This window comes from Xenia sp. Carnegie-2017, unplaced genomic scaffold (assembly GCF_021976095.1).
Source record: "Xenia sp. Carnegie-2017 unplaced genomic scaffold, XeniaSp_v1 HiC_scaffold_16, whole genome shotgun sequence".
NCBI classification, from domain to species: Eukaryota; Metazoa; Cnidaria; class Anthozoa; order Malacalcyonacea; family Xeniidae; genus Xenia; species Xenia sp. Carnegie-2017.
In genome coordinates, this window is record NW_025813469.1 from 10731921 (window position 1) to 10748685 (window position 16765).

Below are 16765 nucleotides of genomic sequence, written 5' to 3' on the forward strand. Positions count from 1 at the left end.
GATAAGACGCATACAAAAACGAAAGCTGTACAAATTTTGCGGCCAAAGCTCTCTAAAATCAAATGACGACAAAAAAAGTAAACTACAATCGAAGTTCGAATCTCTGCGAAATAAAATTGCCGAAGACTTGGTTAACTTATCGGAAGGAGAGTTGAAAAGAAAATATATTTGTTTCAAAAGTAACGATCAATTTTGGAATGAAGGGTAAAAATCCAGTTGAGGCTGTGATGTTTTTCGATAAATCTCAACGCAAACCATTTGAAATAAAGAGAGAACAAGTAAGTGAAATGTTGCCACGAAGTTTCCAGGACAGATATATCAGAGTTTACGCAAAAGAATCCGAAAGCGAAGAGGAATCCGAAAGCGAAGAGGAATCCGAAAGCGAAGAGGAATACGAAAGCAAAGAGGAATCCGAAAGAGAAGAGGAATCCGAAGGAGAAGAGGAATCCAAAAGCGCAGAAAAAAACAAAAACGCAGAACGAATGGAAAAGCTGATCGAACATATCAAAGATTCCTTCGAGAATTGGTGCCAAGAAAATGGCTTTGAAAAACCTTTTGGAGGATAAAGAAAGACATTTTGATGTCATTATCACAGAATAATGATTGTCACAGAATAAGGGTCACTCAGGTGTACATAGCGCGTCCTCATTTCGGCCATTATTCCAGCCAGATGATTAGGGTTTATAACTTGTTTTCAACCATCATAATTACATTACTTCATTATTGAATAATGAATTTGAGATTAAGAAAAGACTTTCGGATAATTGCAAAGGTTGAGAGCGAGTAAAAACCCTTATCAACCGGCTGGACAAAACATCAAGGTTCCAACACGAGTGACCCTTCTGTATATTTCTATTCTGTGTCGTTGTTAAGTAGCTCTGATTTAAAATTGTACTTAATATATTTTTCCATAACTTAATCACAAGAACGTATCCAGAATTCAAAACACCAATCATCATGTATTTAATGCAAACATTGCACTTAAAACAGTAAAAGTATAAAAATGTAAAAGATCGAAGCACAAGTGAAACATAGGGACGAACGACATCTCAACGTTTGTCATTTGTAGTTTATGTTAAATAAGCACAAATCGTATTAAATTCAATAAAATGATTCAACAAGTACGATAATGAAATTTCAACTTTCATTTAAAATGCATGCGAATCTCACCCGCCGCTTACTTTAAAAACAACAAAAGATTTTATAGTCAGTCCTCACCTGTCTTCTTTGAGAAGAAAAATAACATACAATCTCAAAGAATCTTCTGGACCTTATTACTTTGGGATTAAAGCTGGTAAAACTTTACAAAATTCATGATTAAAGTAAGTTTTGAGTCTTTAAGCAAACGTTTATTACAGCTACTTAATTTCTTTCAGTGAAACGTCATCAATCTCCCCTTGTTCTTTTATCAGACTATATATATAACCAGTCTCTTTATGAGATAAATTGTTGTACACTACTACTGACTAGTGTATAGTCTAGTCCTCTAAATCAGGGGTCTCCAAACTACGGCCCGTTGGGACTCTCAATCCGGCCCGCAGAGACACTTAGAAGCCAATTTCACCACTCACATTGAGAAAACTGAACAGACTAATTGTGATTTTGTTATGATATTACACTTGGTTGAAATTTAACCTTTAAATTTTGAATAAATATTTTCTTAGCTAATGAAGCTTGTGTGATGTGCTTCGTTTTGCGCATTTAATATACGTGACAAGTTTTTTTAAAATAGACATGTTTAGACATCTCATGATGCCATCTTCAGTATAAGTGAAATAATAAATGATACAAGGTTTATATAAAAGCAATATGATACATAAATTACAACAATAAAAAGGAATTAAGATAAAATTAAGGGGGAGCGTCCAAGCGTATTATAAACTAAACATTGTATTGAATTTAAAAACTTGAACATTGAGGTCAGGTTTATTTTTGTTGATGTGGAGTGCATCTTTGATTTTAAGGGAGAATGAGGTGACGGTAGTGTCGATGATTTTGAGGCAAGGGGGTGAATAGGCATTTTGAGGCAAGAAGGTGTGGGTTAGATATGAGAGTTTTGTCTGTTGTAGTATGTTCCCTGATTCTGGTGGATAAATGGCGCGAAGAGTCGCAAATGTATCTTCTGTTCCTTTTTATTGTTGTCATTTATGTATCATATTACTTTTATATAAACCTTGTATCATTTATTATTTCACTTATACTGAGGATGGCATCATGAGATGTCGAAACATGTCTATTTTAAAAAGTACTTCGTTTTATTAAAATATTCGCTCTTTGACCAGCGGTATACGGTTCGTCGGCCCTCAACATGCTTGATGAAAGTTCATGTGGCCCTCTGGCTGTAAAGTTTGGAGACCCCTGCTCTAAATGAAAATATGTTTTGAATTTGACTGTATTTTTGAACGTCGAGTACAAAAGCTTTTAAAATACGTATATTGAGAGCCTCACGTCATCAGTGATGTGAATTACAGGACAATTTTTCGTGCCAATGTCTGTTAAATGAGAACTTTGAAATCATGCGATACTCATAAAGTTAGGAAAAAGTTAACGTCTTCACAAAATTGAGAGATGAAGCTTCAAACAGAGAAATTAAACATGTAATCCTTCTGTCGGCAGAGGGGAGATTAGTAACTTAATTAAAGAACGCCTAACAAATAACGAGCGACATTTTTTCCTAACTCTAACATTATGGTCGGAATATGAATAGGCAAAGTGAGGATAATAAAACTCGCTTTCTGATTGCTCACCTCCGACTCGCATTTTGCATGTTTCATAGTTTCGCTTTTAGCGTTTTCATTATGTAAAATTTGGCAGTTTACATAATGTAATATGTTCAATTTCTTTTCAAATGACGTTTAGAAAAGTAATAGCCACCAAAAATTTTCTGAGCCAATCAAAGAGCATTATTTCACCGGCAGGTGACGCTTGCTATATATTTATTCACAATTTACGATTTGAAATTATGTACGTATAGGATACGTTGTACGACTATGATTATACATACATGTGTAAATGGCTATAGTCATAGTCATGTAACGTATCGTACAAATATTTCAACTAACTGCAGATAGAAAGTTCAAAACTTTCAATAAGTAATGCTCCAGACTTTGATTGTTTTATTTGCTTAACTATTTATCTTTGTTGTAAAATTGTACCTGACACTTTCTGAATGTAATAACTAACAACAATACATAAAAAAAACATATTTAGTCGATTCATATTAATATTCTATTGCAAATGCTTTGATTTCATTGGCTACTCTACTCACTATATTTTTACATAGATAGCAAGCAGCAAAGCAAGAGATAACGGGTAGCAAAAACATGGCTGCTGTCTCGCGTTTTACTAAGGTTTCTGACGATATATTTTATTGTTTAGATGAAAGACAATACAAAGAAGAGTAAAGTTGCCACTAAATTCGACTTAAAGATATTTAAATATAAAATAAAAAAGTTCCTTTAAAATAACTTTATATGTATCGAGTAACATTCGTTCGCTTTTAATAGCGATGTCAACAACATATGCACAAAACAATAAATTAATGAAAATTATACTAGCAACCTTTTTCTTCATGAATATTAAGATGATTCTACTAATAAACCATTGGATTGCTTGTAATCTAATTGGTAATTACAAGAATCCTACTCTTATTCTATAGCAAATGCTGTAATTTGATTGGCTATTATACTTCCTATTGAATTCTCATTAGATAGCAAGTAGCAGAAAATTATGGTTTCTGTCTAGCGTTTTACTTAGTGTCATACGATGAATTTGATTGTTTACTTGAAAGAGAATTCGAGAGGAGTTCGTTCACGAATTTGTTCTCGATTTCTACCGACGTAAGAAGTTGATTGAGGCTTCGCCATTATTAACTATCACCTCATAATATCTCGAGCTAGTAATCTAATTGTTAAATATCTCAAATGTACAAAATAATAAAAGGAAGTTGCAAAGCAAAGACAGCAAACTCTGCATGAGTGAAACAAATAGACAACAATTGACATTCAAATTTTGTGTTACGTAGATGAACACAATCAAAAGTAATATTGATTGTGATGATCATCCAATATTCATTGATAAAATATAACTATAGCATGGCGATTCGTCCAGATAGTATTCAATATCTATAAAATCTAATTTGCCAAAATCGTCAAAATTGGCCAGTCGGACATTACAGAGCATTACTGTATTACCCAGACTATGATTGATAAAATTTGAGTAAGCTATGATAAAATTTGCCAACAAGTCGGTTACCTACTAATTCTGCCGAGAGCTTCCGACTTCAACATAATCCATCCCAATCCAATACAAATAACCATATTTCTTACCGTCACTGTACACATCTATACATAAAACACCTGATGATAGACAACACCAAAAGCAGACGTCATAAACATCGCCAGGCATATCCACCACGTGAAATATGACGTCACAGCTCTGACAAGTTCCGACACGAACACGTGACGTAGATTTTGAACAGCGTTCACCGTGACATTTGAAACGAGCATTGATTTCTGAAGACGTTTCATTAAAGCATTGGTCGACTCCCAGTCGGTAGTACCTGTGAAGAAAATGCATTTATAACACTAGTTCTAACTGTCTTCGACAATATAACGGAGAAACTTTTATTTGCAACAAAGTACGTACAACCAAGGGACATAGGAAGATCTTTATTGAAGGGAAAGGAGGCCAATCCTTTACAATCTCAAAACAAACGCATTCGCAATGTTTACAAGTGAAGGTAGAAATTATTGTGGGGAAAGGGGCGGCTGTAGCTCTTGTCCTAACTGGTCAGCGGTCCCTTTAATCTACAGTTGGAAATTGACTACATGAGACCAGGTAGCTGGAATTCGACGAATTGTTAATGATTTGGGTACTATAAACTAACAAGCTTCTCCAATAAATTCAATATTGCTAGTTATTTTTAAAAACCAATAAAAATTACTCACAACATCCAATAAACCTCAATATGTACCTGCTGTTCTTAACGAACAACTAAAGACTACCCAGTATACTCAATAATCCCAATATGTACCTGCACCTCTTAAAGAATGACTAAAGACTACCCAGTATACCCAATAATCCCAATATGTACCTGCAGCTCTTAAAGAATGACTAAAGACTACCCAGTATACCCAATAATCTCAATATGTACCTGCAGCTCTTAAAGAATGAATAAAGACTACCCAGTATACCCAATAATCTCAATATGTACCTGCAGTTCTTAAAGATATCGTCAGAAAGACCAAAAGGATAACTGGAGTCAAATATTGAAGAGAAGCCACAGATAAATAATAAAAAACACTAAAAATCTAAAAAATACATAAAATACACGATATTTGAAAGTGAACATTATAAAATGAAGGATATTGCGAAAATGTACATTAGCTCAAATTAATAATATTAACACAGAAATTTACCTAACAGTTTTCTGACTGTATGGCAACGATCATTTAAAATACTTAACAACTAGTTCAGTTTCATTATGTTAATTTACTTCTCTTTAGAGATATTTACATTTCTTCATTGTGCAAATACTCTTACCAAGACGCCATTTTGCATAGTTCTATATAGTTTAAGAAATAATTGTTTTCTTTGATAGTTGAAAATAAAATTTAACAGAGCAACTAAGAACGCATTCATCACACATGCATGAGGAACATTGATGTTCTATTTACGAAATAGAAAACGTTTAACCTGTTTCTATAGAATTTTAGAAACACGCGGGAATGTGAGAAAAAAAACTCACTTTCCAAATGTTTTTCTTCCGACCAGTATTCTTAAATGTTTTTGTTCTGCTTCTTGCATTGTACAAAATTTTTCTGTTCACTTTTGGAAATTCGTTTTAATTGTAAAGAAAAATTACGTACTGGCCTTAAATAATTCAATAAAATCAAAACCAGCGTAGTAAAATGTCGAATCGTTAATTTCGTAACAAACTGTGAATTTCCATACAAATCTCAACATTTAATTTAAATTGAAGCGAACAAAAATTAAATATGTTTCATCGCAGTCCATTCGTCGAAGAACAAATATTTCACAAAATGTGGCTTCCACAAAATCGTAAATTAAGTAGAAACAGTGTCAGGAAGAAAACAAAAAAAATTTTCTACCTTTTTTTGCAAAGCAGAACTATTCGTTCTGCCCGCTTCCCTTTTCATTCTATTCACTTTAACTTTGGCGATGTCTAAGAAAGCCTGTAGATGCATTTTGGTAAGGAAAAACCGCATAAGACAACAAAGTAAGATGACTCCAATGCGAATGTTATCAAAGTTTGAGTCCGATACTCTATAAAATACACAAACGTTAGTTTAAGAAAGTAGCTACAAAAACATGAGAAGAACGAGGGAAGTAATTTCTTCACTTACGAAAATGAATTATTTCTGCTCGTGAAGTATTCGCGAGCCAAAGGTTTGATCCACAATAAAACAAGACAAAGAGGAGCGAAGAAATTTACATAAAAGGACACTAAAAATTTAAAAATGGTCAGCGGTCGTACATTAAACCCATTATCTCAATACATGACAACAAAGTGAAGCGGATTCATAAACACAATTTAATTATGATGAATATTTAATGTCATTAACGCTACACAATATTTATAGAAGAAACTTGTTACACAAGTATTCTTACTTACAGAAGCAACCTGTTAGATTTGTATTGCTCTATCAAATCCAAGAACATTATTGATATTCTAATGCCAGGAAAGCCGAGAAAGGCTCCGATAATTCCCGAGATAACAGCGAGCGCGAGTTTGAAAATCCATATTGGAGCGGATCCACCTCTGTTGAAGACAATTAAGACAAAGTGTAAGAACACTAATGCTTCGTTATGGTTTTAATTTAAACGCCGCGTTCTTGAGACTCATGTCGTCAGGAATTGACTTACTCTCGTGTGAATCCTTGTTTCTTCAAAAATAATTCAGCTTCTTCAGAGAATATTTCATAACCTAAAGAGAAAGTCGACTCAAACATGAGACGAAAAAGATTCGGAGTAGATTGAAAGCTCATAAAACGGAGTAAATGAAAATGTTTCTTCATTAGAAAGAGAAGATTTCGTCGGTATTTGGCAAAATACAGAATCTTGCTTCTAGGAGACACCTTTAAAGTACAGTTATTTTAACTTTTTAGAAGAACTCCATTGTCCACGAAAGTCGTAAAACAACAAAGAGCTGTGTTATTGCCATGTAAAAGAAACAAACGAAGTGAAAGTGATGAAGCCTGATTTGAAGGTAAGAAAGACCCGTGAGCAGGCTAACAGAGATTTACCAAGACCACAGTATAGAGAACATACAGTAGAGCCACTCCATTGAATCATTTTGTGCCACACATATCTTATTAGGCATGTGACTACCATAGTGGCAGTCAGTAAATTACATTGTGTGACAAATAGGATTGACGATATGGCAAACGGCAGCTAGTAAACTATTTTCTTATATGCAGCCAATTGCAAAGCGAAGTGAAGCTACCGTATATTCCTATACTGTGCCAAGACTTAAGGATTTGTTTCCAAGCAAACAAACAAGGTCGAATTAACGGTACTGTGAATGTTAGTTAAGTTAGTTTAGTTTAAATCCGAAGTATTGTAAATCAGGATCAATGTGAGATGATCCGAAGTGAATCTCAGAGAAAAGCAAATCAAATCTGACCCAAATGAACCTACACAAAATAATTTTCTTCCAATCCTTTATAATTCGCTGCACTTTCTCATCTAATAACGACATCTCATTTAAAGCAGTATAATGATTTCACAGTTTTCTGCTCATTTCAGTGATATTTATGTTAAAAAAATATTTGAGAAAAAGTTTACGAACTAAATTAAATGATTACCGAGTCCAAATTGAACTCCAACATAGATTCATCGACTACCAAAATGGCCATCGCCAGAACAAAGAAAAAAACACCAAATGTCAAGCAGACAGATTTTTCTCCTGAATCATCACCCGACCAATAGGAAGCTGTGAGCAGAAACAAAACACGTCTGTATGTAGAGTAAAGGAAAGCATAACAACCTTACAGGAGGTGTGGTCACTGTCCCATGTGTAGTGTTTATTTACCTCTGGGAAAGGCTGGACTCGAATTTAAAATACATAAATACCTTCATTACGCAAGGGTCACAAAAATACCAGAGAAGCATTTTCAATACACTAAATACATTTAGTAATGAGAAGAGATCGTACTTTGCAGAGAGGGTGGGCCCAACCATTAACAATCTTCGGCTCCGCATACCCTTAGTCCTTGCCCCGTCTATATTTTTCAAAATATAAATTCAGTCGTGAGTGTTTACATAAATGCTTGAAGCACGAGAAAAGACGAAAGTAAGATCGGCGAAAGAAATGCCAAACTTTGCTGGCAATTTTTATGTCGGAAGGTTTGGTTGCAAACTTAACCTAAAATATCGCATTTGTACAGAACCAACCATCCATAAGTCGAGTTAACACCCAAGTTACCAAGTTAGAGCCCGGAAAAATATGCAAAAAAATTCTAATGTCAATTCTCGGTCACAAAAAAATTTGATAACATTTTGATAACAATTTTGATAATTTGCAAACTTAATGAAAACGAAACGAATGTCCGAACTTCCACAATAGCAGTTTGCCTTCATAATTGACGAGCTTTTGATTAGCCTGAGTGCTTAGAACGCGCAATGTCTAACTCAATTTTCAAACAGTTAGAAAGGTTTTTTACAGTACACGATTAACAAAAATATCGCGGATTTTACTGCAATAAAATGCAACGTCAGCATAAATTTGCCGACTTTGAAGACTGAAAGTCAACAATCAGGCCGACCTCGTTTTCAAGGCTGACATTAAGTCAAGCTTAAGATCTCTTTCGTTTCATTAAAAAGGATACATGGCAAAAAATATGCCCAAGAAATTCCATAATGGCGTCACACTGATGTCGTTACGTAAAAGAGCGGGAAATAAACACGAAATCCCCTCGATGATGATATTGAATATCACGGCAGACACAGCAAAATCAACGAGCCACTTGTATTCTGTATAATAACATTGAAATATCAAATCTGTTTCATCAACCTAATGGGAAAGTGTTTTATGTTAGTTTTACAATATAATTTTATAGTGTATTTATTGAGGGGAGTTTCAAACTTTCAATACTTATGGCATATTTACTGGGGGTAGTCATCTTCAAATACATGAAAAGAAAGGGGCGTTACAAAGATTCATTACACATCGACTTACTATGCCAAAAGATTGAAGTTATAATGTAATGGGGTATTTACTGGGGTAGTCATCTTTCAATAACTCGAATGAAAGAGGGATGGTGCAAGAGTTTTATTACATATAGACAATGTTGAAAGTTGTGGAATGTAGCTATTTTTTGACTATTGTCATTGGAGCTTGTGGGAGAAAGGTTAGATAGTGTTTTCCACCATATAAGAAAACCACGTTTGTTTTAAATGTCTCTTTAAAAAGCAGAAAAACTACTATTTAAAGACGACAATCAATACAATAAACCCTTTAACACTTATAACAATGAAAACATAGTTTTATTTTGTGACACAATAACAACCCTATTTTAAAACACTTAAAATAACCATTATGCAGTGAATAGTGCTTTCGAAGCTAAGTACAACCCTCCAGTAAATGAATGAAGATATTCTTGGTTGTCTGCAAGCAACAAGACATGCAAGACGTCTATCGGGCGTTCACTCGTCCTGCTTGAGACCAGAGTTTGGTCATATTTGAGTATTATAATATAGTTGTCAAATTGCACAACAAAATTCACAGCAATGTAATCTCACATATGGCAATGTATTAAGTAGGTAAATCATGTTTCATTATACGTTTTATTACTTACACGTGAAACTACCCAAGACAGATTTCATTAGTACAAGGACTTCATGTTAGCATGTAATCTCATGCTTGACAGCACAACAAAATCCGAATTTTTTTCAAACTCCGGCAAGCAATTTCTGATTGAACAGTATATCAATCACAATTGCATTCATAATTTACGTCAATGAAACAAAACCTCATCCCCTGCCTCAAAATCATATGCTCAATGAACAAGAAAGACTTTACCCCTTGATTCTTACAATAATACAACCCCTCTGTATATACACGCAGTGACTGAATAAACCACTGATACAAGAGACACTGCTTATGACCACATTTTGGGGCTATTGATTCTAACAGTCCTCAAAAAGTTAGTTGACAACTTCTACAATACTTTCTACATACAAAAAAAATATCAAAAATAATATAACTCAGGTACAGGATCAGAAAACGACGGCGCACCCAAAGTCCTGGATCCCAGAAATGCACTTTCAACAACAATGTAGAAATTATGTTGTAAGTTATGCGTTGTAATAGATTTTTTGCAAAGTATGTTTTGTTTATAACTTTTTAAACAGTGCATAGGTACAAGAAAAGTATATTGTATTATAAGTTCAACGCATATTTATATATTCTTGTGTTCCATTCCAAAAAGGTTCACCCATTTTTTTCAAAATATGTCTTTGAACCACTAGAGCTTTGGAAATGCACATTTTCTTGAAGTTGTCAAATCACTATTTGAGATGTGTCGGAATTAATACAACCCCATGATGAGGTCATATGCACTATAAAATGTGACAAATCTGAAATATACTTCAGGTATTGAAAAGCAATCTTACATTCACTGTTCTCAGTTGAATGTTCATGTTGCAAGGTATGGATAACGGCTCAGAAGATATAAATTGAATTGATGCTCCATTATTTTCTTCCTTTTTCCTACAGAACAAAAAGAGAAACATTAACGGTGTTTATGAATAACAAGTGTTTAGTTTATGTTGATTTTAGCCTGGACAAGATGACAAGAGAATAACAGATCAATTGTAAGAGCCTGTTCATATAAGAAAGAAAATTCCAGTTTCCATGAGCTGGCCAGTTTGCCAGAGGCTAATATGCATTTGAAGTTGTATGAGACAGGCTGGTTCTTCTAAAATGTTGTCAATCCCCCTTCTAAAATGTTGTCAATACTTGTCCCATTTTGTGCTAAAGTTGAAATGTGTTTAGACTTTCACATTCCAACATTTTCAAATATTAATTTGTTGCATTTTGTGCTAATATTTGATTGTGTTTAAACTTGAGCATTCCACGATTTTTTTGATTTGAAACCACAATCATGATGCTACTAGCTACAATGCAGCATAATTAGATAAAACTTTTAAACTTATTTTTCAAATGATCATTGTTGCTTTTGAATTAGCCGCCACATTAGAATAAACATGTGAAACAACAGCATGCACAGTCTCCTCACTTCCAGCCCAGTTAAGCCAGGCAAGCCCATTTTATGCTTTCAAATAAGACCTTTAATGAGGAGAAACTGTTTCATTTGGGGGAAATCTTGCCAAGCCAGACTGGACCATTCTTCACATGAAGATAGTTTTTAAAACAAAGTGAAATAATATACAAGGTAAGATATATTGAAAAAGCTATATCATACTGTACATGTCCTTATAAAATGTCAAAAATATATCGCAAAATGTGTACCAAAAGTGTAGCAATTATAACAATGTAAAAAAAAACAATGAAATGCAACGACAAAATGTGAAAACAAATCTTTATAATTAATACCTTGCATCAGAACGCTTAGCTTTATTTGACTTTGTTCTTTGTGTTTTACCAAGGAGTTTTCTTAACTCTGTGTCGGAGGGTGGTACATGACGTACCAATCTAAGGAAAGACATATGTGAAAATTACAACAAAAAATGTCAAAGACAAACACCTAAGACAACATACCCACTGCATAATAACCAAGTGGCCAGCGACATATATGGTGAAAATTTGTGAAGAAACAATGCCACCATCAAGGTTAGGACAACTTGTATACCAAACAGTGCCTAAAAAGAAAAAGGCCAATTCACAGATGAATTTTCTATGATAGATAGTATTCTTTTTTAAGGGAGGGGGGAGATTGAGAAATGGTTAAGTTTATAAAAGCAGTTGACTGAGTGTAAAGTTCCAAACATGACTAAAGTATTCCCATATGCATATTAGGTGGGAGCAGGCACCTAAAACCTTGGGCAGACAAAGCCAGTAGGGCACTGTTGGCAGGAAAGTTTGGTAAATTAAGCCATTTCAAATTGAAAATGTTTAGATTGCTCCCCTTAAAATGTTAGCCCGTACATCCAGGAGTACACCACAAAAACAAACCATCGTAAAGTAAACTTGGTAGTTCAACCAAGTTTGGTCAACACTTTGGTAGTGATTAGAAATATTTGAGGAGATGTGAGAAATTTCTTAGAAGAATAAAAAATGATATTGGGGGTTGCATGAGCCACTTGCCCCACACAAAAAACAATATAAGTATAACATCACAAATACAACCAATCCACACTTATCCATTAAAGTACAATATAATAAAAATTACACATCTCGACCGCCATAGACTGAAATTATCGGTTCGCAAAGTCCGTTTGTAATAATCCATTTTTACGTCGTTCGTACCATGCACAAGGAGTGTCATTCACTGATCTCAAACAATAATGAATTATGGGTGTAAATTACGTATAAACCGGCCTTTAATGAAATAAAGAGCTAAATATTGTTTCAAATAAGTAGGTTTTAACGTCCTTTACCACGTTCTATGCAAACGAAAGGCGTAGAAATTCCTCCAAGTTTGAGTTATTTTGATCTATCGCGAGTGCAAGGGCCAGACTAGAGCGAAGTCAAGGCCGTAATTAAAAATTTTGAAAAAATATTTGCTTACAAATACCTCAACATTAAAATTTTTCAAACACGGACACCGAGTCAATGGTGAATTTAGCTTTTGGTAGGTTGGGTAATATCAAAGTTAATTCGATATTAAATCTGTCCATATTTAGGATAATACACATGCACGAAAATTAAAAATACTCTATAGGTCTTCTTTATTTAAATCCCGAGGATGATTCAATATATGTAATAACGTATACAAAAACTCACCATTGTACAAGTTTATTTAAAGAAAGATTACAGTGATTTCTTCCCCAAAACAAATATTCACAACATTGCCATGCGTTTCTTACATTATTATTTTCCATCGTCCATAATGATACATAAAAAAATGCAATACAACGCGTCTGCTGATTGGTCTACAGCTGAGTTTTTTGGAGATTAATCATTAAACAATTGTAAAGAGAACTTGCAAATTAATCTTCTATACAAGTTATGGAAGAAATTAAAGCATTTGTGTTCAGTTTATGTGTTGTTATTTTAAAAAAGAAACAAAAGATATTGTGGTCACTTCGTAGATGGTCGAATATCAAATCATTTTGGTGATTTAAATACCAATCCACTCCAATACCAACACCAGTGATATCTATGAAACCTTAATGTTTCTCTTCCACATCCTTTGTTTATTAAAATCCAGTCCTTTACACAATTCAAAGTCAAACGATTAAAAAACATCGTATGTATTCGACTGCTGAATGCATGCTTTGAAAATATTTTTGAATGTCCTGAAACCCGGAGAATGCCATTGACTTGTGTATATTTTATTCAAAAGGCTGCATCAATTGGATGGTGTTCATGAAATGTTCTCTGTTTTTATTGGTGGTGGCTTGAGAGCAATATTCAAAAAATCTCAAAGAATAGAAAAGATGCAGTCTCTCATTCTTTTCAACCATTATTTATATCAGTTTATTGTGAAGATCAAGAACAATCACGATCATTTAGAGACTTGGTCAAGTATTGAACTTGGAGAAGGAAAGGTGTTCAATCCAATATTAAAATTGGTCAAAAATTCACTGCCAAATATTGGGATAACGTTTTGATTGAATCTTCCCATGAAATGGACAAATTGAAAGCAATGATATTTCAAATTTTGGAAAATATTAATGTAAATGAGCAATTTGCTCCAACGTTGACATCGCAAGTCAAATTAATTATGGACTTAATAAAAGATGACATTTTGGTTGCTGGAGGTTTTTTCGCCTACTCAAAGTGTGTTGAACTATTTTCATGGAAGAAAGAAATTTGGTTTAAGAATGCAACAATGGAGAATGAGGACACCTTTGCTTGGACATTTTTTTATAATGATAATTTATATGTTGTTGGAGGACTTGATTGCAAGTTAATAGAGACATTGAATCTTAATCAGTTACCTATAACATGGAAGACATTTCCTGAAGGGCTTCCTTATGCATATTATGGTCACCAAACTGTTGTTCATCAAAAAAGTTCTTCATATTGGAGGACGTAATAAAGACAAAAAGACGTCATCTGATCTTATCTGTGAAATGATGATTACTGGTGACAAAGGTTATGTTTTTAAAGAGTTGTGTCGAGTGCCTGAACCACGAGACAACCATGGAGCTGAGGTTGTTAATGATAAACTTCTCATTTTAGGCGGAATCTGGTATGGAGAAGATGGCAAAGTTCTGTCAAGTGTTTTAAAGTTTGATCCAAGGACTCTTATAATAACGGAAATATCTCCATTACCTTATCCATTATATGCAATGGCACCAGTTCAATGGAGAAATCAAGTTATTCTTCTAGGAGGTCGTAATGATAAAGAAGAAATATTGAACAGTGTTATAATGTATGAGAGCAAGACAGTTAAGATAACAGTCTTATCATGTATGAAAATAAGAAGGGTGAGATTACAGTCTTACCATTCATGTTGGAAAAGAGACTAAGATTTTCTGCAGTTATAATAGAAGATACAATTGTTGTCATGGGAGGAAAGATTGATGATGAAGATGAAGATTATCTTCAATCAGTTCAGTGTTTTAAAATGGGAAGCAGTTCTTCATGGACACATCTTCCTTTAATGACTAAACCACGATATGGAGCCATTGCTGAAGTTTTACCCTTCTGAGCAAAATATGTTTAAGCTGAAATAAAAAATAAAACATAAAAAGTGTAACTTTTGTTCATCTAAGCAAGATATCATTAGAGCAATGACAACAATTGAAGAGTTATAAATAAAAGTTAAAATTAAATTCGTTTTACATCAAGACAGAGGCATAAGTTTGTGCCGTGATATCTGTGGTCCTTCGAGCATCGGGTTGCTCTCTCAAAACAAAAATCTGCCAACATAAAAATTTTCTTAAAAATCTTCAATAGAACACAATATCAACTCTGGTTTTCAATTAAACTTTCAATTTACTACTAGACTTTCGGGCTTGCACTGATCTGCTCTCGTGTTCTCCCAAAGGTCTCTTCGTTGTGCATAAGCCTGTGCAAACACAGTAAACATTTTTTATTTCTTAAATGAAAACGTCATGTTAGTTGCAGTGTCGCCTACTGTAATTTTGTCTCAATCAAAAGCATTTAGTAAGCTCCCAAAAATAAACCGGGATTTTTCAAAAAATCACAATTTTCCCACTTTTGTTTCTAGGCTCCAGTAGAATATGACAGCGCTCTCCTTTCTAAGAGAAGGAACTTCTTATAATTTTCACGAATTCATCTATTCTTGTTTTAAATGATGCATGTTTTACGTATTTGGAGAAGAAAATTGTGCGAAACAAGACGTTGCATTTGTAGAGGTTAATATTTCTCATATTCAAAGGGAAACAAGTGATTTTTTATGAAGGAACTTTCACAAGCGAAAATTCAATCATTTTTCAAACATAACACATTTTAGCTCAATTTTTCCTGATTTTTTGTCGCATTTTTATTTATTAACTTCTCGTCTGTTTTTTTAAAGAGACGAATTACTAAAGCAATAAAAAACAATGTAATTTTGTTTTTTTGGGATTATGGTATAATATAAACGTTTAAATATAAAACAATTATCGAATCAAGTCAGTTATCATATTAAAATTATTTCTCACTAACAATGTATTTTTTGCAAGTTTTCAGATCAAGTCAGTTATCATCTATAAAATTATTTCTTTCCAATCTTACCATTGCCTTTCGAGTTCGTCAACATAACTAGTTATAATTTTACCCATCTTTCTCCAATGATCTCAAAAAAAAATATCCAAAAATTAGTTTCAAATTAAGTATCTTAAAAGGATCCCGTCTACTTAAATAAATTCCGAGATATCGGCATAAAATCTAAAGTTGGCAACACAGTTGCTAACAAAGGTTAAAAGTCACATGTACGGAGATCCGTATCTATTTTTGTTTGGGTGACATGACGTATTGAATAATTTAAGCGGTAAACAAATAATTTTGCCAACTTTTGGATTAGGTGTCCCAAACACAGAATTCTATGGGAAAGCCTTTAAAATGGCTTGCCATCCTAATGATAACAAAAGTGGATATGAGGAATCGAGATTTAAGACTGCTATTGATGAAAATTTTCGTTGTTCCATTTGTCTGAACGTTGTTAAAGATGCAAGAATGTGTCAGCATAACGAACACATTTTTTGTCGTTATTGCATCGAAGAACATCTACGAGTTAATGCGCAAAGATGTCCTCAATGTCAAGATAATTTGACTGTACCTACACTTCATCCAGCGCGGTTTGTTAATAACATGATTTCTAAGTTTAAGATCAATTGCAACTTCGCTAGTCGTGGTTGTCCTGAATTTATAAAAGTTGAAGACTTAGAAAGACATGTTGAAAATTGTGGCTTTGCTCCAGTGTTGTGTTCTAATGAACGTTGTGGCTTGGAGATAAACAAACGAGACAAGATCAAGCACGAAACTAAGTTATGTGAATACAGAAAGATTCCTTCTCACGACTTTGAAGAGATTAGAGAAATGTTTCAACGAAATTTTGATCATGTTGACAAAATAAAAGTGCACATGGATGGTGAAGTAGGTCGACAATATGCAGAAATACGTAAAGAAATGATGGAATCAAAGAGAGAAATAAAGGAAGAA

At 33.8% G+C, this 16765-nt stretch overlaps 1 protein-coding gene across 1 annotated transcript in view; it reads right to left on the reverse strand.

The window, feature by feature from the left end:
- Positions 1-13008, reverse strand: part of LOC124436049 (transmembrane protein 161B-like) — a 36223-nt gene extending 23215 nt beyond the window's left edge. Inside the window, exons 1-2 of the mRNA XM_046985976.1 lie at positions 12932-13008; positions 11747-11847 (exon numbers count right to left, since the gene is read on the reverse strand). Of these exons, the coding sequence (XP_046841932.1) occupies positions 11747-11847; positions 12932-12934 (104 nt within the window). The 5' untranslated portion in view covers positions 12935-13008. The remainder of the gene's footprint in view (positions 1-11746; positions 11848-12931) is intronic.
- Positions 13009-16765: the final 3757 nt, after the last annotated feature.